Below are 26,536 nucleotides of genomic sequence, written 5' to 3'. Positions count from 1 at the left end.
GCCCCTCTGGAAGGAGTGAGGCAGAGGCGGGGGGGGGGCCACAGCCCCCTTCTATAACCTGGAAATGGCCCTGCTCCAATCGACAATTCATTTCGTACAGCGCAAGGATGCCAGCGGAGTTACTTAAGAGAGTAAGTACTGTGCACGACTTGAGCTGTGCACTATGGTGGAGCCGCTAACAATGCTAATCAGTGCAAACTAACAGTGCAATCAGTGCACGCTGACTCAAAAGGAAGCTCTTCATGTTCAGTGGGGCTTGCTGCCAGGTGGGGCAGGGAGCTGCACAGCCCAGTCCTATGCAGGTCTACTCAGAAGTAAGTCCCATGAGTGTCAATGGAGCTTACTCCCAGGAAAGTGTGGAGAGGATTGGGCAGGCGGTCTGCAGGAGCAGAGAAACCAGCAGCAAGCAGCGCCCGTCCAGCGTCCCCCCAGGGGAGGCGAGAGCTGCTCGCGTGGAACCTTCAGGGCGCCAAAACTCGCGAGAACCCGGAACTCTCGGGGAAGTGGAGTGCGCGTCCCCGTCTCCTAGCAACAGACTCCGCTTGCAGGCCTCTGGAAGTCATGGAGCCGCAGCGGGCCAGCGGCGCCGGGAGCGAGCAGCAGCGACAGTTCACCACCATGGGCGACCTCAAACACCAGGCTGCGGAGTACTACCGAAGCAACGAAGTGCCGCAGCGCCTGGAGGAGGTGCTCAACGCCATGTTCTACCAGCGCCCCAACGACTTCTACGGGCACCTCGTACGTTGAACCCCATGCACAGGTTCCCCCCCCGCCGGCGCATGCGCCTTTGGCTCGTGGTGGAGGGGGCGCTCTAGTGCGCATGCGCAGTGGGAATGGTGGCATAGCCGGAGTGGGACTAAGGGATCCCTAGTGCGCATGCGCAGTGGGAGTGGTGCATAGCCGGAGTGGGACTAGGTAATCTCTAGTGCGCATGCGCAGTGGGAGAGGCGGCATAGCCGGAGTGGAACTGGGATGTGTGTGAAGAATGGGGTTAGGGGGAAGAGACAGTGACATGCAGCCTAAGTGAAACTCGGTGGTTATTATTCCCAATTGACTGCATTTAGAATTGCATCCTTAAAGTGATATAAACATCTCGCAAGAGTTTTTCTGCTTCAGTGTCCCGAAGCATGGTTGTGTCAGTGGGTGCAAGGACCCTGGGAAGCCTGGGCACACTTTTCTTTTTTAAATTTAATCTATTTTTAAAATTTTATTAGAATGATTTAATAAAGAACCCTGAGAACAAGTTCTTGCATTTTGCATTTGTATTTTACATTGTATTTTTACTAAACAGTGCCCCCCTCCAGTGTACGCCACTGATTGTTAGCTTACCAACCAGGTATTCCAGCTTGAGAGCCCAATCCTATGCCTGTCTGCTCAGAAGTAAGTCCCATTATAGTCAATGAATCTTACTTTCAGGTAAGCGTGGATAGTACTACAACCTCACAGCCCAATCCTGTGGCAGGTGAGGCAGAACTGCCCCATTGTTGTTCGTGGCAAAGCATGGCAGCTGCTTACACTCAAGGAGGTTCTCCTCACACCTGCTTTCTCTGTGTAAGCAGGGGAGGGCACCAGGATGCAGGTTGTGTCTTATTGTGTGCTCCCTGAAGTACTTGAGGGGCTACGGTGAGATACAGGGAGCTGGACTAGATGGGCCTATGGCCTTATCCAGTGGGGCTCTTCTTATGTTTTTATAAACAGGTGAGGCAGCTTCAGTCAGGGTGACCAGATACAATGAAGTACAAAGTGCCTAGACCTTTAACCATTGCATAGAAGAGGGAATTTTGGCACGTGCAGCTTTTTAAACCCTTTCATGTTGAGCTGCACCTGCCAGAATTCCGTCTTCTACACAACGGTTAAGATACAGGCACTCTGTCCTCCACTGGATCTGGTCACCCTGGCTGGGGTGCTTTTCCATGGACTATGGATGGGGTGGTTCTGCCTCACCTTCTGCCCCTGCACTGCAAGTTTCTGTTGTGCACATATTTACACGAGCCTCATCAGGGCAAATCCATGAGATTCCATCAAAAACACTTGTGCTGGTTGCAGTTGTATTCCAAAGTCTGTTTTAAAGATGTTGTTTAAACACAACACTATCCTTAGCTATAAAACTCACTTGATGTCTTGGACCTCTCCCTCTAAGAACATAAGAACAGCCCCACTGGATCAGGCCAAAGGTCCATCTAGTCCAACTTCCTGTATCTCACAGTGGCCCACCAAATGCTTCAGGGAGCACACAAGACAACAGCACAACCTGCATCCTGGTGCCCTCCCCTGCATCTGGCAATCAGAGGCAGCCTGCCTCTAAAACCAAGAGCTTGCACATTCTATGACGTTAAGTGATGTGGCTGCTTTGAACAGTAAGCTGTGACAAATGAGGGGCTGCACCACATCTGCCTGCTGTCTCCACCTTGCCACTGCCTCACTTCCTTCACCAGTGCCACTGTGGCAAGCAAGTGTGGCAGTGGGATTGAAGGAGGAAGCTGCTGCAATCCAGATGATTGGAACAGAATTGGGGCAGTGGGAACACACCTTACTGACCCCCTTGCTACCTCCTCCACCTGTTACTTATTCAAAACAGGCAGAGTGAGAGGATGCTGGAAGAAAAAGAGGAAAACTTCTTCTGCTCCCTGGCCCTTCCCAAAAGTTTTAGCTCCACAGGCAAAAGAGGTGAAGGCAATGATGAGTGTGGGACTAATTCTTGGGGCACAGAAAATTGACACTCCTTTGGACACTAGACTTTTAAGCTGTTTGTTCAGCATTGGAAGGGCTCACAGTGGACTTGGCATTGCAGTGCATTGCAACCCTTACATCTAAACTCAAGATAACCAGCCAACTCAAGATAACCAAATCCCCTGGAGGCTTGAATCTCCTCTTTATTCCTTCAATACAGGAAGAAACATCTACTCAGAAAAGATGTCTGTTACAGCACACATTGGCATCATCCAGAAACAAGAAATTATGCTTTCTGTTTCAGAACTACTGGTCCTGCTCATATGCAGATTCACCTCATATGCATATTCAGCTAGCCCATATTATATTGGCAACCTTCAGTCTCGAAAGACTATGGTATCGCGCTCTGAAAGGTGGTTCTGGCACAGCGTCTAGTGTGGCTGAAAAGGCCAATCCGGGATTGACAATCCCTTCCACACCGGGAGCAAGTGCAGTCTGTCCCTGGTCTGTCTCCCTGGCTATGGGCCTTCCTTCTTTGCCTCTTTGCCTCAGACTGTTGGCAAAGTGTTTCTTCAAACTGGGAAAGGCCATGCTGCACAGCGTGCCTCCAAGCGGGCCGCTCAGAGGCCAGGGTTTCCCACTTGTTGAGGTCCATCCCTAAGGCCTTCAGATCCCTTTTGCAGATGTCCTTGTATCGCAGCTGTGGTCTACCTGTAGGGCGCTTTCCTTGCACGAGTTCTCCATAGAGGAGATCCTTTGGGATCCGGCCATCATCCATTCTCACAACATGACCAAGCCAACGCAGGCGTCTCTGTTTCAGCAGTGAATACATGCTAGGGATTCCAGCATGTTCCAGGACTGTGTTGTTTGGAACTTTGTCCTGCCAGGTGATGCCGAGGATGCGTCGGAGGCAGCGCATGTGGAAAGCGCTCAGTTTCCTCTCCTGTTGTGAGCGAACAGTCCATGACTCGCTGCAGTACAGAAGTGTACTCAGGACGCAAGCTCTGTAGACCTGGATCTTGGTATGTTCCATCAGCTTCTTGTTGGACCAGACTCTCTTTGTGAGTCTGGAAAACGTGGTAGCTGCTTTACCGATGCGCTTGTTTAGCTCGGTATCGAGAGAAAGAGTGTCGGAGATCGTTGAGCCAAGGTACACAAAGTCATGGACAACCTCCAGTTCATGCTCAGAGATTGTAATGCAGGGAGGTGAGTCCACATCCTGAACCATGACCTGTGTTTTCTTCAGGCTGATTGTCAGTCCAAAATCTTGGCAGGCCTTGCTAAAACGATCCATGAGCTGCTGGAGATCTTTGGCAGAGTGGGTAGTGACAGCTGCATCATCGGCAAAGAGGAAGTCACGCAGACATTTCAGCTGGACTTTGGATTTTGCTCTCAGCCTGGAGAGGTTGAAGAGCTTTCCGTCTGATCTGGTCCGGAGATAGATGCCTTCTGTTGCAGTTCCAAAGGCCTGCTTCAGCAGGACAGCGAAGAAAATCCCAAACAAGGTTGGTGCAAGAACACAGCCCTGCTTCACTCCGCTTCGGATGTCAAAAGGGTCTGATGTGGAGCCATCGAAGACTCCCTGCATTGTTCCCTGCATTGTTCCCTGCATTTCTCCTGCAGTTGTCTAAGGGAGAATACCATATCAGTGGTGGACCTGTTGGCTCGGAATCCACACTGCGATTCTGGATAGACGCTCTCTGCAAGTACCTGGAGCCTCTTTAGTACAACTCAGCCAAACGGCTTTCCTACAACGCTAAGGAGAGAGATGCCGCGGTAGTTGTTGCAGTCACCCCTGTCACCTTTGTTCTTGTACAGCGTGATGATGTTTGCATCCCTCATGTCTTGAGGTACTCCACCTTCTCTCCAGCAGAGACAGAGGATTTCATGCAGCTCAGTGACGATGATCTCTTTGCAGCATTTTAGGACTTCAGCAGGGATGCTGTCTTTTCCAGGTGCCTTGCCAAAGGCAAGGGAGTCCAGGGCCACGTGAAGTTCTTCTAGGGTTGGTTCACTGTCAAGCTCTTCCAGCACAGGCAGGCACTCAATGCTGTTCAGTGCTTCTTCGGTGACTACATTTTCTCTGGAATATAGCTCAGAGTAGTGCTGCACCCAGCGTTCCATCTGCTGCGCCCGATCCTGGATGACCTCGCCTGTGGCAGACTTCAGAGGGGCAATTTTCCTCTGTGTTGGACCTAGGGCCTGCTTGATACCATCATACATCCCCTTGATGTTGCCCGTGTCAGCTGCTATCTGTATCTTGGAACAGAGCTGGAGCCAGTAGTCGTTAGCACATCTCCTGGCAGTCTGTTGGACTTTGCTGCGAGCAGTTCGGAGGACCTGCAGGTTGCGCTCACTGGGACAGACCTTGTATGCTGCTTGAGCTCTCCTCTTTTCCTCAATGACTGGTGTCAACTCCTCAGAGTGGGCTTCAAACCAGTCTGCCGCCTTGTTGGTCTTCTTGCCGAATATGGACAAGGCGGTGTTGTAAACGGTATTCTTGAAATGTTCCCATCTGTTGGATGCGTTTGCGTCGGCCGGGCCTGGAAGAGATTCCTCAAGCGCTTGTGCAAATTCCTCCACTTTTCTCTGATCCCGGGTCTTGCTGGTATCAATGCGAGGTCTTCCTTCCTTTTTCGTGTGATACAGTCGCTTTGTTTGCAGTTTCACTCAGGGACTCTGGCTCCTGATTTTGCCTCGAGGTTGACTCCTGAAGCCTTTTCCACAACTGGATGTAGCCACAAGGCAGTGGAGGTTTGAGGTCAGAGTTTCCTTCTCTTAGATGAGCTGCCTTCCTAGGCTGACGAGTCCCATCTACCTGGTAGCTAGCCCATACAGTTAGCTGAATAAGATTAATTAAAAGTAAACCACTGTACTTTACAGGAAACACAAGTGATTGTACACCTCAGCCTATCCTACCTCACAAGAGTTATTTGGAGACTGACAGGGGAAGTGAAAGTTATGTATGTTGCCCTGAATTCCTTGAGGGAAAGGTGGGATGAATGTTTAATGAATATAACTGCTTCAACAGACATTGTTGCTGGAGCTTGTGGGGAAAAAAGAATCTGTTTAGAGGATTTGTTCTCTTTAGGCTACCAAAATATTTCCTTCCTATCCCATTCCAGCAGTTCATAATGAAGTACAATTCGGTATATTTTGCTCAGAAGAAACCTAGACTGATAATGGCTTTTCCCAGTCCTCCTAATGCATGCACCTCACAGTCTCTTGGAATATTTCAGATGAAGTTTTTTCCTAGAGTCAGGCAGTATATCAGCAAACCACAAAGAGATTGTGCTAATCCCTGAGGATGCAATCCTAACCCACTTTCCAGTACGGACATAAGGACAGTGCAGCTCCAAGGTAAGGGAACAAACATTCTCTTACCTTGAGGAGGCCTCCACGGGTGCCCCCATCCAACTGCAGGATGTAGCACAAGCCCCACTGCAGCAGCTATGCCAGTGCTGGAAAGTTGGTTAGGATTGTGCCCTATGCTGATCCTTGCTAGTCCAAATAGCAGGCTAGGAACTAGCAGGATCAGTGTAGATAGGTCAATCCAAAGGAGAGATTTTGGTTGCACTAGGTTTTGATGAATGAATACAATTAACAGCTTTCCATCTAATTCCTTCAGAATAATCTTTAGTGTTCTATAACAACTGAGATCATGTTGTTAAAAAGGGGGTTGAGGTTTTTACCAGTGATTAGTATGAACCTAACATAGAGATACAAGAACTGCTAATTTACAATCCTATTCATTGTGTATGCCAGTGCGGCGACTGCTGCACTAGTGCAGAGTATTGCAAATGTGCTGTAAAACACATTGTGACACCTGAAGACTAAGGAGTCCTGGCAGGAAGGCCTGTGCCACCTCACCAGTGCTGGATCTGGCAGGAATGACTGATGGAGCAGTTAAATTCCCACCAGATGGCAAAGAGGCAGGGGGAGGGGGTATAACAGGACAACGAAGGGGCAGATTGGGCTCAGGAGAGGGAGTGGGATTGATGGTACTGGTGCATGCCAAATTTTATTCCCTCCCCCCCCCCCCCCCCCCGTGCTTGGAAGCCCAACATGGGGCTGCATGTACTTGTGCTAGCAATTTTGCTGGCACAGATCCACGTAGCCTCATTGTGCAGGCTGCAGTTTTACCTGGAGTAAGTGCACAGATGTCCCCTTACCTCAAAGAGAGCTCCAGCCTGCTCCTTCCCAGTGCTGGACACAGCATGGGTGCTTCGCCAGCACTGGTTAGGATTGGGCTGCCCCTTGATACATTGTAGTCAACATGTGTGCCGCAAAAGATTGCATACTGATTTAGCATAGAAATATTAGTGTAAACTAATTGCAATTACTGTTATTTTCAAGGCAAACTACTTTTCTGGATTATCAAAACCTCCAGAGATATGCAAATTAACTGGAAATAGAATGTTGGATGGAATTGCTCGGCCAACATTAGAAGTGGAAGTGTTTTGCCGTGTTAAGAATCTTGACAAGGTATGAGCTGTATTATGCCAAATCATTTTGCAGTATTCATTATGTATAAGTATTGGCAACCTTCAGTCTTGAAAGACTATGGTATCGCGCTCTGAAAGGTGGTTCTGGCACAATGTCTAGTGTGGCTGAAAAGGCCAATCCGGGAGTGACAATCCCTTCCACACCGGGAGCAAGTGCAGTCTGTCCCTGGTCTGTCTCCCTGGCTATGGGCCTTCCTTCTTTGCCTCTTTGCCTCAGACTGCTGGCAAAGTGTCTCTTCAAACTGGGAAGGGCCATGCTGCACAGGCTGCCTCCAAGCGGACCGCTCAGAGGCCAGGGTTTCCCACTTGTTGAGGTCCATCCCTAAGGCCTTCATATCCCTCTTGCAGATGTTCTTGTATCGCAGCTGTGGTCTACCTGTAGGGCGCTTTCCTTGCACGAGTTCTCCATAGAGGAGATCCTTTGGGATCTGGCCATCATCCATTCTCACGACATGACCGAGCCAACGCAGGCGTCTCTGTTTCAGCAGTGCATACATGCTAGGGATTCCAGCACGTTCCAGGACTGTGTTGTTTGGAACTTTGTCCTGCCAGGTGATGCCGAGAATGCGCCGGAGGCAGCGCATGTGGAAAGTGTTCAGTTTCCTCTCCTGTTGTGAGCGGAGAGTCCATGACTCGCTGCAGTACAGAAGTGTACTCATTATATGGTTGGATTCTCTATGGAGAACTCATGTAGGGAAAGCGCCCTACAGGTAGACCACAGCTGCGATTCAGGGACATCTGCAAGAGGGATCTGAAGGTCTTAGGAATGGACCTCAACAGATGGGAAACCTTGGCCTCTGAGCGTCCCGCTTGGAGGCAGGCTGTGCAGCATGGCCTCTCCCAGTTTGACGAGACACTTGGCCAACAGACCAAGGCAAACAGGCAAAGAAGGAAGGCTCGTAGCTAGGGAGACACACCAGGGACAGGCTACACTTACTCCCAGTGTGGAAGGGATTGTCACTCCCAAATCGGCCTTTTCAGCCACACTAGATGTTGTTCCAGAACCACCATTCAGAGTGCGATGCCATAGTCTTTCAAGACTGAAGGTTGCCAACAACATTATATGTACATTGAATAAGGCATGGCCAATTGGCAGCCTGAGAACAATATGCAGCCCCCAAATGAATTTATCCACAAGCTACCTGAACGGGAAAGAAGTGCTTTGGCCATTTAGGACAGTGCCATATAAAAAAGGGTTGTTTGCTGTTGTTGTTACATGTAGATGAAAGAAAAGGCTTTGTTTTGAATTTTTTATATTAGGTTTTAATTTGTAATTTTGATTCCTCTAAGAGAGGAGATATCCCTAACTAGGTCCTTCCTACAAGCACTGGATTTTTCCTACAAGGCCATTTTCAAGTTGCCATGCCTCCTTTTCAATTTGCAGTGTATGTAGCAAACCCTTCCTATTATAGCAGTAAGAAAAAGGATCTGTAATAAATGTTTTTCCCCAATCCTAAGGGCCACCTCTTATTGATAAAAGCTCAAGCAGGTAAATTTGAGGCAGCGCCTCAAAGCAACTCTCCCTGCATTGCCTCCACTGACAGGATGCTTTTTGGCCCTTAAAGTAAAGTTGTTAGTGGCGCTTTCTTTCTCTCACACACAAGCAGGCAATTGATGCATCTTTCTCCTCTTCTTCCCCACCCCACTCCTTCCTGCCTGCAGAACTCATTCCTTCCCCCATCCTGAAAACCTAAACACATTTCTTCCAATCCCTCCCCTCAGTTTGTTCCACTTTCCAAAGGTCCATAATCCTTTGCCATGCAGTCTTGCCCCACCCACACCCCTTGAATTGAAACCCGCACTTGAAACTTGAATTGGATCATGCCTCCTCATTGCCCCCACCCCACATTTCTCCAGCACACCTCCAGCTTAGTCTGACCTCTCTTTGCCAACACTGTCTTACACTTTCTGTAATGATTTGATTAAATTATTGAGATTAAATTATTAATTAAGTAAATTGAATTGTACTTATTAATGGTAATAATTTAAGGCAATTTAAAGACTGGCGGTGTGCCCCAGCAATTTTAGTGCCTTATCAGTGTGTCGTGATCTGAAAAAGATTGAAAATTACTGTGATAGGGTTTCACCAAACGTGAGAATGCGTGCTTCAGGTTGGAGGATTTAAGGAGATTGAATGGAAAGATTAAGGCCACTCTATGTTTTTGTATCTTTCATCTCTAAAATTTTGTCTTAAGGTTTATGCAAGAGAGAATCGTAAGATAAACAATTTAGTATACTCTAAGGTTCATATTAACAGTGCTGTTTGTCCTGAGAAAGAGGTACATAATTTAAAAAACATTCAAATAACAAAGAGATGTGTATTCTTTTGTAGTCATCAAATTCCTTGAAAACCTTAGTAAAGGTCTTGGCATGAATTTTATTATATTTGTCAGCAGAAGGAAAAAAAACACACAAAACCCCTCAAAGAACAGTAATAACACTTAAATAGGCCCTTAGCAGAAAATAGATTCTATGTCATATTTATTATGCAGAATTTCAATGGTAAGCCTGCTTTTAAAAACTGTTCTGCAGAGGATTTGTTCCAGCACCATCTCTTCTCATGCTGAAATTCTTGAAAGTGTTTCACCAGAGGCTGTTGATGCTGATGAAAAGGAACTATATGAATCTATAAATACAGCAATTGGATGGATAAGTGAGTCGTTGGATGAAATGCTCAAGGGCCTTGATCCTAGTGACCAGCATAAAGTTGATGAGTTATTAAGGTAGGCTTTGCATATTTATTCTGCTTTATTATTCAGTAATTTTTTTTTTCCTTTTGAAATCCCATTATGTTGAATGGAAAAGAAAAGTATGCTTCAGGGCCCAGTCCTATCCAATTTCCCAGTGCTGGTGCAGCTGTGCCAATGGGGTGTGCACTGCATCCTTTGGTGGGGAGGCATTCACAGAGGCCTCCTTAAGATATGGGAACATTTGTTCCCTTACTGTGGGGCTGCATTACTGTTCCCTTACTGTGCAGCTGTACCACTGCTAGAAAATTGGATAGGATTGAACCCACAGTCACCCATTATGTACTACTACAGTGTTTATCAAACTGTGGGTTGAGACCCACTAGGTGATTGCAAGCCAATTTCTGGTGGGTCTCCATTCATTTCACTGTGTATTTTTTAATATATTAGACTTGTTGATACCATAGTATGTGAGTGCATTTGGAGAAACGTTACCAATTTGTACTTTTAACAGGCTACTATGTATATACAGGCATGCGCTACTTAACAAACGTTCACTTAACAACAGATCACATATATGACAGTGGTCAAAGCACAATAAAGATGCTCTTAATGAGGCAATCGCGTCTCCCATAGTCTGTAGCAGAGTGTCTGTTTACACAACACAGAGGCTCTTAATGCAAAGAAGAGGCAATCTATCTCCAGTAGCCTGTGCAGCCAGCAAGTGTCTGGCAGGGAGACTCTGTTAACACAACAAAGGCAATAGATTGGACTGAATGCTCACTTAGTGACCTAATTGCATAACAACAGGGATAGGAGAATGTATCCCTGTTGTTAAGTGGTACATACCTGTACTTTTAACAATGATGGGTTTTTTTTAAAACAGATCAGCAACTACTTGGGAGGGTTTGGAGAGTTTTAAATAAATTTTTAAACTTATACTTATTGTAAACTTTTAATTTACTTACTTACAGCCCAATCCTGAGCTGCCCGGGGTGCCCAGGCTCAGCTGCACCAAGAAGGGCTGCCACCAAATCCTTCGCCTCCCACACTACTGCGGGAGGCGCCTCGGAAGAAGGGGACGTTCGTCCCCTTCCCCCGAGTAAGGTAAGCAGTCCCACAATGGGAAAGGAAAAGGCGCTCGTGTAGGGCACGAAGCCCTGCACGAGCGCCTTGGATCCTGCAGAGCAGAGCTCCACGGACCCTCCTACTTCCCTCCTCCCGACATGCCTCCTGCCCACCCCTCGGCACACCTCCCTTCGCCCTCTCTCCACCCCCACCGGCCTCCCACCTCCCCAGAACGCATCCTCCCTGCCCCTGCCTCCTGTTCTGGAGCTTGGCGGTCGGAAGACCTCCAAGCTGTGGAAGCTGGGCAACCACCCCACGCTAGCCCAGCACCAGCTGGTGCTGGGTTAGCACTGGCAGGAGCCCGGCAGTGCGCCCCGCAAACGTGCCTTTGCCACGTTTGCAACTGTGGTCCATGCCACCGATCACAGGACTGGGCTCTTAATTGATTTGTTTTTGTGATATGGGGTGTCAAAAATTTTCCTGTTTGATGATTTTCCTGTTTTCACTTCTGGCCATGATATCACTTCCAGATTAATGACATCACTTCTGATGGGTCCTGACAAATTGTCATTCTAAAAAGTGGGTCCCGGTGCTGAAAGGTTTGAGAACAACTGCATTACCATATAACATACTTAAGAATTCAACAGAACTGTGCCTTAACCACATGAGACTGGTGATCAGTAGGAAGCTCATGATAGACTTTCAGTTTAGTGTGCAAGAAATGTAATATCTATCTAATTAACAACATGATTCTATCCTTGATTGGTCTGTCCTGCAGAGCGCATTGTGAGTGCGGAAGGCATTTCAGCTGTTGTAAAATGGCCATCAACAGCACACACAGTGCTTCATTGGCAGCCATTTTGTGTGCACTGCTCAAAATTGCAGCAGCATTGCAATGTTGCCATTGGTTTCTGTTGTGCCTGCTGGACAAGATAATGTAGTGGTGGGGTGGGGGGAGGAATGGGTCCAGGGAGGCAATGGGAAGGGGTATTCTGGCAGCAGTGGCATATGCTGGATCCTATCCTCCGTGCCTCTTTCTTGGACTTGCGCCAGCTAAACAGCTGAAGCAACTCCAAAGAGGCCCATTTCAGGAAGGAAGGCTTACAGGGGGTAAGGGGAAAACAGCCTCCCTGTTGGATATAGCACGCACCTCTTTGGCACTGCTGCATCAGTGGGGGGGCAGGCAGGTGGGATAGGATTGGGCTCTAAATTACTCAAGAGCTAGTGCATTTTGTTGTCATTTTTTCTTGTTGCAGGATCCAAAAACAGCACCTGACGGAGCATCTAAACTCCAACTAGGCAGTGCAGGGGTGGGGAGAGGCAGAGATGGGGCAGAGATAGTCCTGGGGCGGGGTGGATCACAGCACCAGCAAATGCAGAATCCTACTCCCGCTTCTAGGCTTGAAAGTATGATAGGACACTTCTCAGACTTGTACCAGCATTTGATAGGAACAGATTCAAGTAGACCCACTGAGCAGGCTGGAGCTTTACATGGGGTAAGGGGATGAATGTCACAGTACCTCGAGGAGACCTCCACCTGTTCCTTCCTAGCTATGCATATAGCATGGGCCATGTGGCCCCGCTGCACCACCCCTGGATAGGATTGGGCTGCCCATCAATTGCAGCAGAAGTTAGACTTCTCACAGGCTGAATTCTATTTATAGTAACCACATTTAGACTCAAGATCCCAAACTGTAAGAAGTACAGATGTAACCCCTGCTAATTGGGTAAGAGGCACTTTTTCAAGTGGGTGCTCCTTTTTTTAGCAGGGGGAGAGTAACTGGCCCACCTCACCCCAGCACTGTCTGTTCTAGTGGCTGTCTGCTGGTGTTCTTTTTGCATCTTTTTAGATTGTGAGCCCTTTTGGGACAGGGAGCCATTTAGTTATTTGATTTTTCTCTGTAAACCGCTTTGTGAACTTTTAGTTGAAAAGCGGTATATAAATACTGTTAAGGAGCAGGAACTGTCATACTGTCATAGAGCAGGAACCAAAACATGTGATCCTAAGATTGTTATAGTTCTGCACTGGCTACATGCATCTCTAAAATCAATGGATGCCTAGTGAATGGAGACTAGTTCCTCTGAGGTACATCTGTACATCTTATTTTACATTTTGACTTCAGTATGGAAAATATAATTCTTTATAAGATCGACTGCAAGACTGTACTTCCTTAACTAATTACAGATAGAGTTGTAAGTGGATTCCCCTATATATCATTTATCAACCAGTACATTTCTACTCTCACCTTTGTTTTCTTCACATTTAAACATTTTTCCAGCGTAATAAATAATTGCTCCAACTTTGTATATAATTAGATAGTATGTCTGCATGTGTATAGAGTATGGAATAATGCTTTGAAATCACTATTAAGAAAACTTCAGACACTGTTGAGGAGTTGTTTAGCAATATGACTTGAATGTTTGATCAAAAGATAACAGGATCTTGTGTAATTAATTAGACAGAAATTTTCCTTCCATGAGGTTCACTCACTATTCTCTCATTTAACAATCAAGCAGTTGTGATCATTGTGTTACCAGCTGAGGAAGCCTGTGCAGTTGTTTGAAACGCATGCATGCTCATCTGCCAATGCTGGGTTGTGGGCTGAGATCATTTGTGCAGAAGGGAAGGAGGCACCAGTGGCAGAAAAGGGAATACAAATGCTTAAACTGTATTTGGCACTTGCTCCCAGATGGCTTCTATCCATGGGGCTCTTAGAACTGCTATTTGTCTTCCCAGCAAAATAAACTGCATGTTGACGGGCAAGTTTAATTTTCAAATGGTGCCAAATATGCAGGAGAAAATTTAACAGAAATGTAGGACTATTTATAGAGGCACAACAAACAAATTACAGCGTCACTCTAATCTCTCATGTCAGAATAGCCTGTAGTACATCAGGAATCTTCCCAAGAATCTTTGAGATTTGTAATGTTATAAAGCAACCCATTATTGTGCAATTTCCTTTCACCACAGTGAATACTTTGCAAAGAAAGCAGAAGAAGACAAAGAAAGAAGGAAAACTGAAAAAGAAAAAGAGACCCCGGAAGTAGTGGTTCCTGTTTCTACACCTCCCACAGCACCTGCTGGAAAAAAGAAATCAATCAAACCAGGTTATATAATAATATCATTATTGTAGCATCATAATGATATAATGGTATCATTTAAAAGAAGATAACATCTCCGTTAAGAAACTGATTTCATAGTCCTGGGCTTTTTTAAATTCTTACAGAAGCATATTTCTGGGAGGGAAAAGATGGAGAGCCACTGCACAGTCCAAGTTTCATTCCTCTTGAAAGAGGAGACACCTTTCTTGACCCTGCTTGCTTTCTCATCCCACCTTCAGCACATTTGTTTCCCACATAATATAGCAAGCCAAAATTTATGATCCCAAACAGAACCATGGCATCTGCAGAGGGACTGTGTTTGTATGTTACCTATTTTGTTTCTTCTTTGTTTCCTCTTATTGTAGTGCAGGGTCCCCAAACAGGGGTTGTACCTGTGGCATATTGTCCCAGGGCAAAACAAGGCATGTATCCTGGGTGCCAACTGGAGGAGGGGAGGCGCCAGAACATGCACTCTAACTGCTTCCCGACTGGAGAAGCAAATCGGATGCATGCGCCCTCTCAGCAACCAGTCTGGCAAAATCGCCCAACCAGCTGCTTAGAATGTGCAAACTCTGAAAATAACATCATGATGCTGCATGGCTTCATGATGTCACAGCCTTGTTGACCTGGGTGCCAAAAGCCCTGAGTATGCCTCTGGGTTGCACAGACGAAAAAGACTGGAAAATACACTCAGGGCACAATCCTAGCCCCTTATGCCAGTGCTTTCCATCACCGACATAAGGGCAATGCAGCTCTGAGGTAAGGGAATAAACATTCCCTTACTTTGAGGAGGCCTCCATGAGTGACACCCAACTGCAGAATGCAGCACACGTCCCATTGGCACCGCTATGCCAGTGCTGGAAAGCACTGACATAAGCGGTTAGGATTGCGCCCTCAGTCCTCTTTATATGTGTATTCGCTATCTGCAAATTCACTTATCTGTGAGGGGCAGAATGCTGCTGGCTTCCTGAGGGTCTCTGCTAGAATCTTCTAATAGTAGGGAAGGTACCCCTTGCCCTGGGTATCCCTTGTACCTAAGCCTATTGATCCCATAGGATCAATGGTTTGTTATCTGTGAATTTGCTAGCCACAAGGGTTTCCAGGAAACTAACCTTAGTGGATAATGACTGTAGTTACTATGATCTATTTGGCATTAGGTGCAATGGGGAATGTAAATGCTACACACACATCTACTCCTTAATGTTTCATGTCATCCATATTTGTCGTATCTCTACTTTTATTAGAAGATATGAAATTTGTCATTCATAATTTAATCATTTATAATTTGGTTTATAATTGGTATCATTGATTTCTTAGGTAAAATAAAATGAACGGATTAACAATTAGCACTTTTCTTGGAGGAAATATTTTTTTGGAATTTAACAGCCTTAGTTGAAAAAAGAATGGATGTTCTGCCTTGAAGAGTAGAACCTTGCCATTTTATGGAGAATGTAACCGATTTCTCAGAGTCTTCAGAGTATATATCTTATTCAAATGCTGTTCCCTCATGTTTGACCCCCTCATTCATCATTTTCCTTAGCTGTGCATTCTGGACATCAGAAGAGTCAAATCTAAGGTGTGCTTCACATTAAAGTCCTCTTTAGCTGTGTACCTGCCTAGAGTTCCATGGTTGCACTTGGTGGCATTTATGTTCTGCTGTTCAAAAGTGCTGTTAAGTGCTTGGATTAAAGGTCAGATTTTCAAAGGCGCTCAGCACCCACAACTAGTGTCAGATTTTCAAAAGATGCCAGCTCCTATATGGGAATCAAAGCAAACTATTGGATGATAAGGATTTGAGGACATAAATGTCACAGTGGGAGTTGATGGCTGCTAAGTTCTTTGCTACAAAAATCTAACTGTTATTAAGGTGTCTAAATGGGAGCTGAGTAATTTTCAAAATCTACCTTGGATTCTGAGTTGTGTGCACTTAAAATATTGTTTGAAAAGTCTGGATCTCTGGGTGTTAGAGGATTGAAGGACATAATGTTAAAAAAAAATCAAGGAAAAGAAAAGAAAGAAGGGTTCTGTCCAAACATTTGGAACCTGAAATATCAACTTTTTACATTGAAGAAGAGAGATTTTTTCAAGTCTAAAATTCAAGATATTAAAATTCAAGAAATCCAATCAAGTTGACTATTTATGAAGAATTTTAAAATGGCATTAGAAAACCAGTCCCCAAAGTACGTCTTCCTGGAGCAGTCTTTTTGACTCTGGTGGGGTTGCTGCAGAATAAGCAGTGGGAGGCCTGCCTCTTACAGCCCAATCCTATTGGGCAGTACCACTGCTGGAACTAGTGTTCTGGTGGCGGTAGATACTTTATGGCATCACAAAACACCTTTTGGAAGCTCATGGAGCTATGTGCTTCTGACTTCCACTGCTGCAGAGAGGACTCTGCATGTAGCAATGGTGAAGAGGAGCCCACAGGTAAGTCAGAGGGGTGAGCATAATGGAACAGGGGGTGAGATGACTGAGGTGGAACAGGCCGAGGCAGGGAACATGTTGGAGGCAGGAGGGGGTGGCACCTGGCAAGATAGACTTGTGCCAGATGCTATCCCCTCTGAAGGGAGCTGACATGCCCCCTTAATATCCTTGGACTTGTGCCAGCTGTGAGCTGGTACAGGTCCAAGGAGGCCCATTGGCAGTTGTGGGCTTATGGAGGGGTAAAGGAAATGATTTTCCCAAGCCTCCTGGTTGGCCCAACTCTTACCTCAGCATGCAACACACCTGTTTGAATGCGGAGTGTGGCTGCATTCTATGGTGGGGAAAGGATAGAATTGGGCTATTAATTTCTTTAGTTCACAGCCTTAATATAAAGAATCAAATTGTCACCATTTTAGGGTGCAATTCTATGCATACGTTCCTGGGAGCAAGCTCCACTGAAATCAGTGGAACAGTAAGTAAAATCATTCTGACATTCAAGTCAGAAGTATGTACTGTAAATAAGTTGGCCCATGTAATGCTGATAATGTAAGTTCAAACCAACGCAACACAGATTCTTCTTGTTCTCAGGGAAGAAACTATCAGTTATGGAGAAGCCGATTCCTCCAGCAGAACCCAGTGAACCAGTAGTTAAAGGTAGCATGGCTATTGGGTGTATATCACTTGCTGTTGCAAAGGCTGCTGCGACTGTCAGAGACATACCTTTATACTTACATATTGCGCTGCTGAAACACAGTCAGGTACTTGTGAAGGTTTTGATATTTTGCACAAATTGTTGCATGTGTTCCAGATTTCCCCATCCAAGATGGATGAATAAGTAATATAGACAGATGGCTGAATTTGCAATCTGCAAATCTTTTACATATTATTTATCTGATTTTTTTTTTAATTATGTCCTGCCTTTCCAATGCTGAAGCATTATCAGTGGTGCAGTGGGCTGTCGGTATCTGCGGGTTCAGCACCCATAGATTTCACTGTCTGTGGATACCTTCCTATACCTGAAAGAGTCTCCAGGATGTGATTGGAAGACACATGAACAAGATATCTGGGAGGTGTTTTGAGATGTGGGGAGGTCTGCAGCCCACTTCCTGGGCTTTTCTGTGCCTCAGAAGGCCTCCAGAATCCACTTCTGGTTCACATCTGTGACTTCTGGTCATGTCCAGGAGGTGTTCTGAGGTGTGATGAGGCCCGCGGCCCACTCCATGATCTTCTCCATGCCTCAGAACACATCCTGGATGCAACCAGAAGTCACAGACACAAATCGGATATAGCTTCCCCTTGTGACCTGTTCACTTCTGAGGAGGCGGGGAAGCCGATGGAGTGGGCCGTGAACCTGGCACAACCTCTGGAGGACCCATTGCGGCCTCCAGTTAAATCATTGCAGCATCAGGTGATGGACTTTGGCATCTGCTGAATTTGTTCAGATTTATTCAGGAGATTGAATGAAACCCCCACAGAAAACAAAGGTCCATTGTATTTGGATCAGGACCACATTCTAGTAAAAGTACTGCAACTGACTCTTTGCTAAAGGAATCCATCAAATAAATCATAAAGGCCCTGCTGATGTCTGCATACTAAGACCCAGCTCCAATATCATGTGTTGCTGCCCCTTTGCGCTGCATGCAAGAGACACTTTTTATGACATGGTAGGGGTTGGTGAGGAATCCTGTTGAGCTTAATATTTGATCTTACTGGATTTTAGGTGGTGCTCTGTGCTGAGTTAATAGGAAGGCTGTGTAAATGTTATGTACCAGAAAATAAATGTTACAACATTGAGACTCTGTCTTGCTTGCTAGTCAGAGTTATAGAGGTATGTGTTGATTTGCTTGCAGGAATGCAAGCAAATTAAGGTTTGCTTAAATCAAACAAGGTTATTTAGTAACCTTCTGTTCAATCCAGATGATGCAGAAGGCAATTCACATTAATCAATAATATTTGAATGAATGCAAACATATAGCTTTAGCGTACATTTAGGGTACACTTGCCTTTTTCCTCATTATAGGATTTGCTGAAGGAACTGATTATGCCACTGCCGATGACAACAGTTCTAAGTTGTGGGAAATCATCACCTGGGAAACTAAATCTAATGAAAGAAGTGATGCTTATACCTCCAGCTTGGTTATCAGTTAAACAAGTACGTAATGCTTCTGTTTTCACTTTTATCACAATGCACATACTATTGAAAAGAACTCAGGCACACTATAATCAGTTCATTAAAAGTTACTGTTATATATTTAGGGCTTGATCCTACATCTGATAGCTCTTGAATTCGGAATTTCAGTAAGAATGGATGACTGGGTACAGGATCACAGCCGGGCAGCCCAATCCTGAGTTGCCCGGAGCTGCGGGACCCGGCGGCTCGACAAAGGGCTGCTGCCGGATCCAGAGCCTCCTGCGCTACCGTGGGAGGCTCCTCAGGAGAAGGGACATTTGTCCCCTTCCCGCGAGTAAGGGAAGCAGTCCCACAATGGGACTACTCACTTTAGCGGTGACTGTTTGGTCACCGCTAAAGTGAAGGCACTCGTGTAGGGCGCGCAGCCCTGCCCGAGCGCCCTGGATCCTGAGGAGTTCAGCTTTGCGAATCTACCTCTCCCCCGCCCCCGACACACCTCCCCCATGCCCCCAGCCATGCCTCCCCCTCCTCGGAACGCCTCCCCCACGCCCCAGACACCCCCCCCATTTCCCATTCCGCAGCCCGGTGGTCACAGACACCGCCGAGCCACGGAATGCGGGCGCCCGCCATGCACTGGCTCAGTGCCTGCCAGAGCTGAGCCAGTTCCAGCAGGAGCCCAGCAGTAAGCCCCACAAACGTGCCTTACGGCACATTTGCGACTGTGGTCTGCGCTGCGGAGGCGCAGCACAGACCACAGGATTAGGCTCTTAAACATCTGTAGTAAAATTAGTTATAAGAGAAAATATTAAAGAGATGGAAAAGTGCAATACATTTCTGTGCTTTTTATGCAGCTCTCATTTCAGTGGTACTTGCTTTCTTGGACGTTCCCAGTGAATGTTTCTGCTTCTGTCTAGGGAAAAAGAATAATGAATGAATGAATGAATAAACCTTTATTAGGCATAGATAGAGAAATCATAAAAGCAAACATAATTAGTCCTAATCCCGTTTATCAAAAACGGAGTTAAGATACTAAATTACTAATAAAACATTTACAGTTCAACATAAAGTATCAACATTTTTGACAAATTACATTAAGAAGGCTTAGAAATCACCAAAAGTAAAAATTTAGAAATTCCCTCTAGCACATCTGGTGAGCAGTCATTTAGGAGACACTTCAGTTTTGCCTCATCCGAAAGCCCATTCATTTTGCGGAGAAGTGGAGTCATGTAGTGTGCCGAGGACAATAAAAAAGAATGTGTATGATTGATTCAACATTTCCCAAATTACAAGGGCAGAGGCGTTCTTTATATGGTATTTGCCTATATCTGCCTTCTGTGACTTTGGATGGAAACACATTGAATCTTGCCAAGGAGATTGCACGACGTTCAGAAGGGTTGATCAGAATACTCAGATAAGGAGCCATTTGCCCATACTTTAGTGGGATAGAGAAATTAAGAGGGGAGCAAATACTAGAAGCAAGTTCAAAGAGGTTTTGTGCCTCAATGTCTAGCATTCTTTGCTATACCCTTTGATAAACTCCAGGGAATGGATAGAAACTTAAAAATTCCAATGAAAAACCAATTGATTCAATTTTTGATTTAACTTGGCTATACCATTTAGAAGAACCAGACTCAGATAGCATTCTGGATAGGAGACTGCCTGGTTTCATGTTATAATGTAATTGGAGCCAATAGCGTATGGTTAAAAGCCATGCTTTTGATACTAAGAGCGATTGTCCGGTCTCCAAACATAATGCAGAGTATGGTACAGATTTAGGTAAACCCAGGATAGCCCTCAAAAATTTAGCTTGGATACTCTCAAGAGTGTGATTTATAGCACTAATCCAGATAGGGCACCCGTACAGGAGCTGTGCCGATACCTTGGCATTAAATACCTTGAGAGCAGCTGGTATATACGATTGCCCTGACTAAAAAAGAATCGATTAGTGCTCTGCAAAGTGACACGGGCCAAGTTGGTAACCAATTTTTGATGAGTACCCCAGCAAAGATTGTAGTGGAAGTGAATTCCAAGATATTTAAAGCTTTTGACCTGTTCCAGTTTCTCCCCTCCAATAGACCAAGTGCCTGGGCTCCATGATTTTGAAAAGACCATAACTTTAGTTTTCTGAGAGTTCAGTTCGAATTTGTTACATTTCAGATAGTCAGAAGTTCTATTTAACAGTCGCTTAAGTCCAATAGGTGTACAGGATACTAGCACTGCATCATCTGCATAAAGCAATGCTGGAATATGCATTGAACCTAGTTTGGAAAAATGTCCAAAAAGGGGGTAAAATCGTGTAGAAAAAGATTAAAAAGAGTGGGTGCTAAAATGCACCCCTGTTTCACTCCCCCTTTGACCTGAATTTTGGGGGTCAATTTCCCCGAAGATGTAAATTTAATTTGGCAGGTGGTTCTGTCTAGGGAAAAAGAATAATGGTGAAATTGGGAAACTTTAAAAGAGTTTGATGTCATAGTAGTTTTCTTTGCACAAAATGGGGCCTCTCATGTTACTCAGTATAGAGGGAATAGTTAACAATTTGTCTGAACAGTCATAATTGAAATGTTTATATTAGACATCTTAAACTTTGGTTTTAAGAGATTTAGGTTTGTCTCCTACTCTACCAAGTAACACCCTCAAATTAAAACTGTGTCTGTATGTCATTTTGAAAAGCACAATTGATAGTGGACCAGGTAGAAATCAGATTTAATTAGATCAGGGGTGCCCAAGCCCCGGCCCTGGGGCCACTTGCGGCCCTCGATGACTCCCAATACAGCCCTCAGGGACATCCTAGTCTCCAATGAGCCTCTGGCCCTCTGGAAACTTGCTGGAGCCTGCAATGGCCTGATGCACCTGCTCTCAGCATGAGGGCGAATGACCTCTTTCATTAACTGTGGGATGAGGGCTCGCTCCACTCCTTTCTGTTTCACATCTGTGATGCAGTAGCTGCAGCAAAGAAAAGGCCAGCCTTGCTTTGTGCAAGGCCTTTTACAGGCCTTGAGCTATTGCATGACCTTCATTCATTCATGCAAGTTCCACCTCGTATATTAATTTATGTAAACATATGTAAATTTATTCAAATTTTAAATGTTAATTAATTCTTTTTCCCCTGGCCGCCAACACAGTGTCAGAGAGATGATGTTGCCCTCCTGCTGAAAACTTTGGACACCCCTGAATTAGATAAATGGATCATCACCTTTTTGAGGTGGTGGAAATCATTATATACTCTAAATAAAGAATGGTTATAGTAGAAGCTTCAGAATATACATAACACAATTTGTATAGCCATACATTGCATACTAACTTTAGTCAATGGCAGAACTGGTTGTGTTCTTGCATCTATCCTACTCAAGACTGATGCAAACCACTCATACCAAGGCCAGCCATTTTCAGGGAGGTGGAGCTTTGAGCAACACACCTTTGGATAGTATTCAGAGCTAAATAAACTCTTGCCGATCCTGAAGGCCACTTGCTTGCTGGTCCTCGTTCCGCCTCTGTTGCACTCTGCTTCTGCCCATGATTCTGACACCCTGAGTAATCCCTGACTATTGCATCAACTATCTGCTTATCTCTTCTTTCTGCTGCCGAAACCTGGATCCAGCTGTTTCTGGGTACTCTCCATGCCCAATGTCACTACTAAAATTGTGACTTTTCCAAAGCTTTTTACATAGCCTGGACCATACCTGCAATTGTAAGTGCCTGCAATTTAATGAGCAGTGACCACCAAAATTTTTTAATGAACATAATCATTTGTTTGTATGCTATATTTCAATTTACAGGGAATAGAAAGATGTCTGGATATTCAGAAACAAGTTATGAAGTTGACAGAACCACTGGGTAAAGTGGTAAGATAACATTCAGCCAATTAGTGACAAAAATCATTAGAGAGGCTCTGCTTAGAGTCAGTTCCTGAAAGAAGATTGTTTTCACTAAAACAATCAGAGAACAGCAGAGTGTGGTTGTCCCATGGAACTGTTTGCCAAATGAAACTTGCAGTCCAAGATGGTGAGCTTACCAAAGACAGTGGCCTGTATCCAAAGAGCCATGTGGCTAGTTCTACATGTCCAAAGGAGCTTTGGACATTTATTATAAAAACGTTCTACCTTACCTCATTCTCAAAAGATTTGAGGCAGCTGAAAACAAACTAATAATACAATAAGTTAAAAATCAAAACAACAAAACAAGTAAAATGTAAAAATGTGTAAAAAAAAATACGTTGTTTGCCAACAACATGGCAAACAACCAAACCAATAAGTCTTCAAAAGGCATGAAAAGGCAAAGTGGGAAGAGATATAGCACCTCTCTCGGGGGAGTGCATTCCACAGGGGGGTTCAGTTTAGGAGACCCTTCCAGGTATCTCCTCTGACTGTACTTCAGAAATTAGCAGAATGTGCAGGAGGAGTTCTCCAGAAGATCTCAAGGCATTGGTAGATTCTAACCCATTTAAAGTGAATAACCAGCACTTTGAATTGCACATAGAAACATACTGGAAACCAATGTGGTTGAAATTTTATATGGTCTTGATTATAAGAATACTGTAGTCTTATTCATGTGCATTTAAATGTTGTCAGCGATCTTTGGGTATTTTCAGATGATGGTATTAAAATCTTCATTTCAAGATAAATTGAAAACCTCATCTTCAATTCCATGTTCCCAAAAGCAGAGGCATCATACTGAAGTCAGAGTAAATGCAACTTTACTCTAATTTCGTTAAATTAATAGTAAAATCTCATTTGCTTTACTGCTTCACTAGTGTGAAATTATACTGGTACTAGAGAGCCAGGATTAGTGGTTCTTAGGTTGTGATGCCTTGTTGCAAAAGCCATTGATACTATGGCTGAACCCTATGAAAATTCATTCATGTGCTTCATTTTTATTTTCTGGGAGTATTCCATTCAAAAGCAGTGGCATCATTCATATTCTGAGCTGGAAATCTGTTGCCAATTGGCTGACAGACAATACAGTTAAAGGCGCATTCCAGAGGTGCCCTTGGGTCAGTGCAAGTCCCAGCCCAAGAGGGTCACATGAGCCTCCTCATGAGCAAGCTGCACCAGCACATGGAGGCTGGGCCAATGCAAGGCTTTGGGGTGGGCGGGAAGGAGGCAGGAGGGAGGCGTTCTGGGGCAGGGGGAGGGCGGGCAGAGGGCAGTCCCAGGGCAGGCAGGTGGGGAGCAGGAGGAGGGGCTGGGATTCAGCAGTTATGCCAGATCCCAACTCCCGTTCCTGGAGAGTTCGAAGCAGCTTCAAGCCGCTCCACTCTCCTCAGACTTGGGCCACCTCAGGAGGTGGCGCAAGTACAAGGAGACCCTTAGGGGCCAGCGTGCCTTACGCTGAAGTAAGTTTCCTCTTACTTCTGGCTGAGCCGCTTTGGGCCCCTATCCTACACTGGATACAGTGCAAGCCTCTTGGCTTGCCTGTTCCAGCGCAGGGTAAGATTGCACTCGAATTAACTCTGTTTTCTTTTGTTTTGTACCCCAGAAAACATTTGCCTGAATAACTCTCAATATTCTTGTACATGTTATCCTTTAGGTATTACTCTAAAATATGTTAGCTCTTTTAAAATTTTTGCCTAGAATTCTCATTTCAAAACATTTTCTTAAACCTTTGCAGCAGGCTCCTTCTGTGACAGATGGCAAAAAGTCTTCTACAAAAGATGGAGGGAAAAAAGCTCCGGTAAGGGGAAAAAATGAATGTAGTTTTCAGTTTAAGTGTTGATTATTTCACATCACAGAAAACAGAATAATAAAATAGTCGGTTTATTGACAGAGCAATGTCATAGGTTATCATATATTGATACATATTTATTTCCTGGAATGAATTTATGGTCTTGCAGAAAAGCAGGACATGTGATTATTGACACATGTACAGCTTGGGCCAAATACTAGAAAGTATAATGGCTTGGTTGGAGTTCATAACATTTCAGACAAATACTACGTCTCTCTGGCAGAACTCAGGGCTTCATCCCATCCAGAGGTTCTATCATGACACAATCTATTAGACTCTCAAGCCTGCCGATAGTTAATCCATACTTCCCACTGCTGCCATACTTCTTGCTGCCATGGGCAGGAAGTGGGAGAAACAGCCATGAGTTCAGCATAGTCTCTCTTAGAGCCCAATCCTATCAGGCTTTAGTGCCAGGGCTGAGCTGCAGAGCCGGCGCTAGGTGTCGTAAACATGCTGTAAAACATGTTTATGGCACTGGGGGTGGAGGGAGTACTGGCCTAGCACAGGAAGGACGCCGGCTGCGGTAAGTAGCACTGCTGGCTGGCAGTGGGCCCGTTTGGGGTGGGGGAATGTGTTCCCCTGTGGGGGAGGGCAGAACAGGGGAGGGGCTTGGGATCCAGGTAGCACCATTGGGCAGACTGGAGCTTGACATGGGTTAAGGGAACAAATATTCCTTTACAATGAGTAGACCTCCAGCCTGTTCAGTTTCAGCTCTATGTGGACTGGCCAGCCCCTCTGTGCCAGCACTGAGTATGACTGGGCTGCTGGTGTTTTCAAGTGAGAATCTGAATGCAATTGAAATGTGTAAATTTGTTGATTTTGATTTCTCAGTGATACTTCAGGATTTTATATTTCAATTGTTTTAATTATGCCAAAATTCAACTTGATAATGTGATATAGAACTCACATAGTAAATATTGCAGAGAAAGTCTAAAGAAAGGACATTGTTTTATATAAACTGTGCTTACAAACTGCTGATTTAGTAGGTGGGGTAGGTAAGATAAGACTAGTCTCGGAATTTTGTTGAACTAATATATTAGGGCCAAATAGTCAAGCTTTGTAATGTAATAGACTTATCAATATCTGATGAAACTCAGAGGCTTGTTGTCTCATCTGCCAAAAACTCCCTGGGACAAGAAGGCTACAAATATTAATAACCTTGTGTGATGTCCATCCTGGGGGTGGAGCCAAGAGGTGGAGCTTCCACTGGAAAGGGCTGAACAACTGTAAACTTACCCCAGCAGTGAAGATAACCAGGAGCTGCAAAGAGTGGTTTACAGATGCAGTTTAATTGTGTGATAGACTTTACATTCATTGGGGGTCCTGTTATGGCACAGGAGCCCCTCACAAGTATCTTTCTGCAAGAACTGTGCCGCATTCTCTGTGCTGGGCCGGAAGGCCAGTGGAGGCTGCAGGCTGGTCAAGGTTGTGGATCCCAAGGCTAAGGTGCTGGCAGACTGGGCGGTAGTGGGTGCCGTTGGCCCCTTTAGCAAATCCCAGAATTTCTGCCTGCACAGGTGCCCTCGACGTGTCATCTGGGGTCAGGCTATATGACCACAGAAGATCCTGGGGAAGCCAACTGCTGAAGGTTAACCTGATGTCTCTGGGGTTATCTCTGCCAATGCTGTTAAGGGCGGGTGTCCCAGGGGTTTCCAGGTCCCTTGTTGCTGGGTTTATGTAGGTGGCTGTGGCCGCCGCCGCCGCTGCAGCTGCTATAGCTCCTGCCGCTGGTGCTGCCGCTCCTGCTGCTGGGGAGGCTGATCCACCCTGCCCCGGTGGGGTGGAAGCAGCCCAAGGGGAATCTTGGGGCTGCCCAGGGTCACCAGCACCTGTTCTTCCTGTGAGGGAAGTGCCTTGTCCCTGACCAGCAGCCTTCGTCAGCCCCATGCCTTCCTGTCTCGGGCTGGGCCCAAGATCTCATGAGATCTTGGGCCTCCCAATAGCCCAACTGCATGTAGGCACAATTCCGCACAGCTGCTGTTCGGTGGCCTGGGGATACAGGTGGCCGGCGCCTCACCTGATGGATGAGCAGCAGCGGCTGGCCGCCACTCCCAAGCCCTGCAGGGGCCAAGGATTCTGCCTCCCTGTCTTCCCTGCCAACCTCGGACTGCGGGGCCCCCTCCTTCATCTGTCCCACTGCTCCTTCTCCCGGGGGTGTTTTCCTGCCCCGGTAAGTACTTGGGCAACACCTTGCCCATATCACTGCCAAGGTTAAGCACTGTTAAGTCCCA

At 45.7% G+C, this 26,536-nt stretch overlaps 1 protein-coding gene across 1 annotated transcript in view; it reads left to right on the top strand.

Annotated features, from left to right (window-relative positions):
• The first annotated feature begins 333 nt into the window (after positions 1-333).
• Positions 334-26,536, top strand: part of ENO4 (enolase 4) — a 40,998-nt gene continuing 14,795 nt past the window's right edge. Inside the window, exons 1-8 of the mRNA XM_066621455.1 lie at positions 334-738; positions 7,027-7,155; positions 9,708-9,898; positions 13,902-14,038; positions 17,042-17,211; positions 18,474-18,605; positions 22,361-22,426; positions 24,195-24,254. Coding sequence (XP_066477552.1) covers positions 334-738; positions 7,027-7,155; positions 9,708-9,898; positions 13,902-14,038; positions 17,042-17,211; positions 18,474-18,605; positions 22,361-22,426; positions 24,195-24,254 — 1,290 coding nt within the window. The remainder of the gene's footprint in view (positions 739-7,026; positions 7,156-9,707; positions 9,899-13,901; positions 14,039-17,041; positions 17,212-18,473; positions 18,606-22,360; positions 22,427-24,194; positions 24,255-26,536) is intronic.

This window comes from Tiliqua scincoides, chromosome 3 (assembly GCF_035046505.1).
Source record: "Tiliqua scincoides isolate rTilSci1 chromosome 3, rTilSci1.hap2, whole genome shotgun sequence".
Taxonomy (NCBI): domain Eukaryota; kingdom Metazoa; phylum Chordata; class Lepidosauria; order Squamata; family Scincidae; genus Tiliqua; species Tiliqua scincoides.
This window is presented reverse-complemented; position numbering and strand designations above follow the sequence as displayed.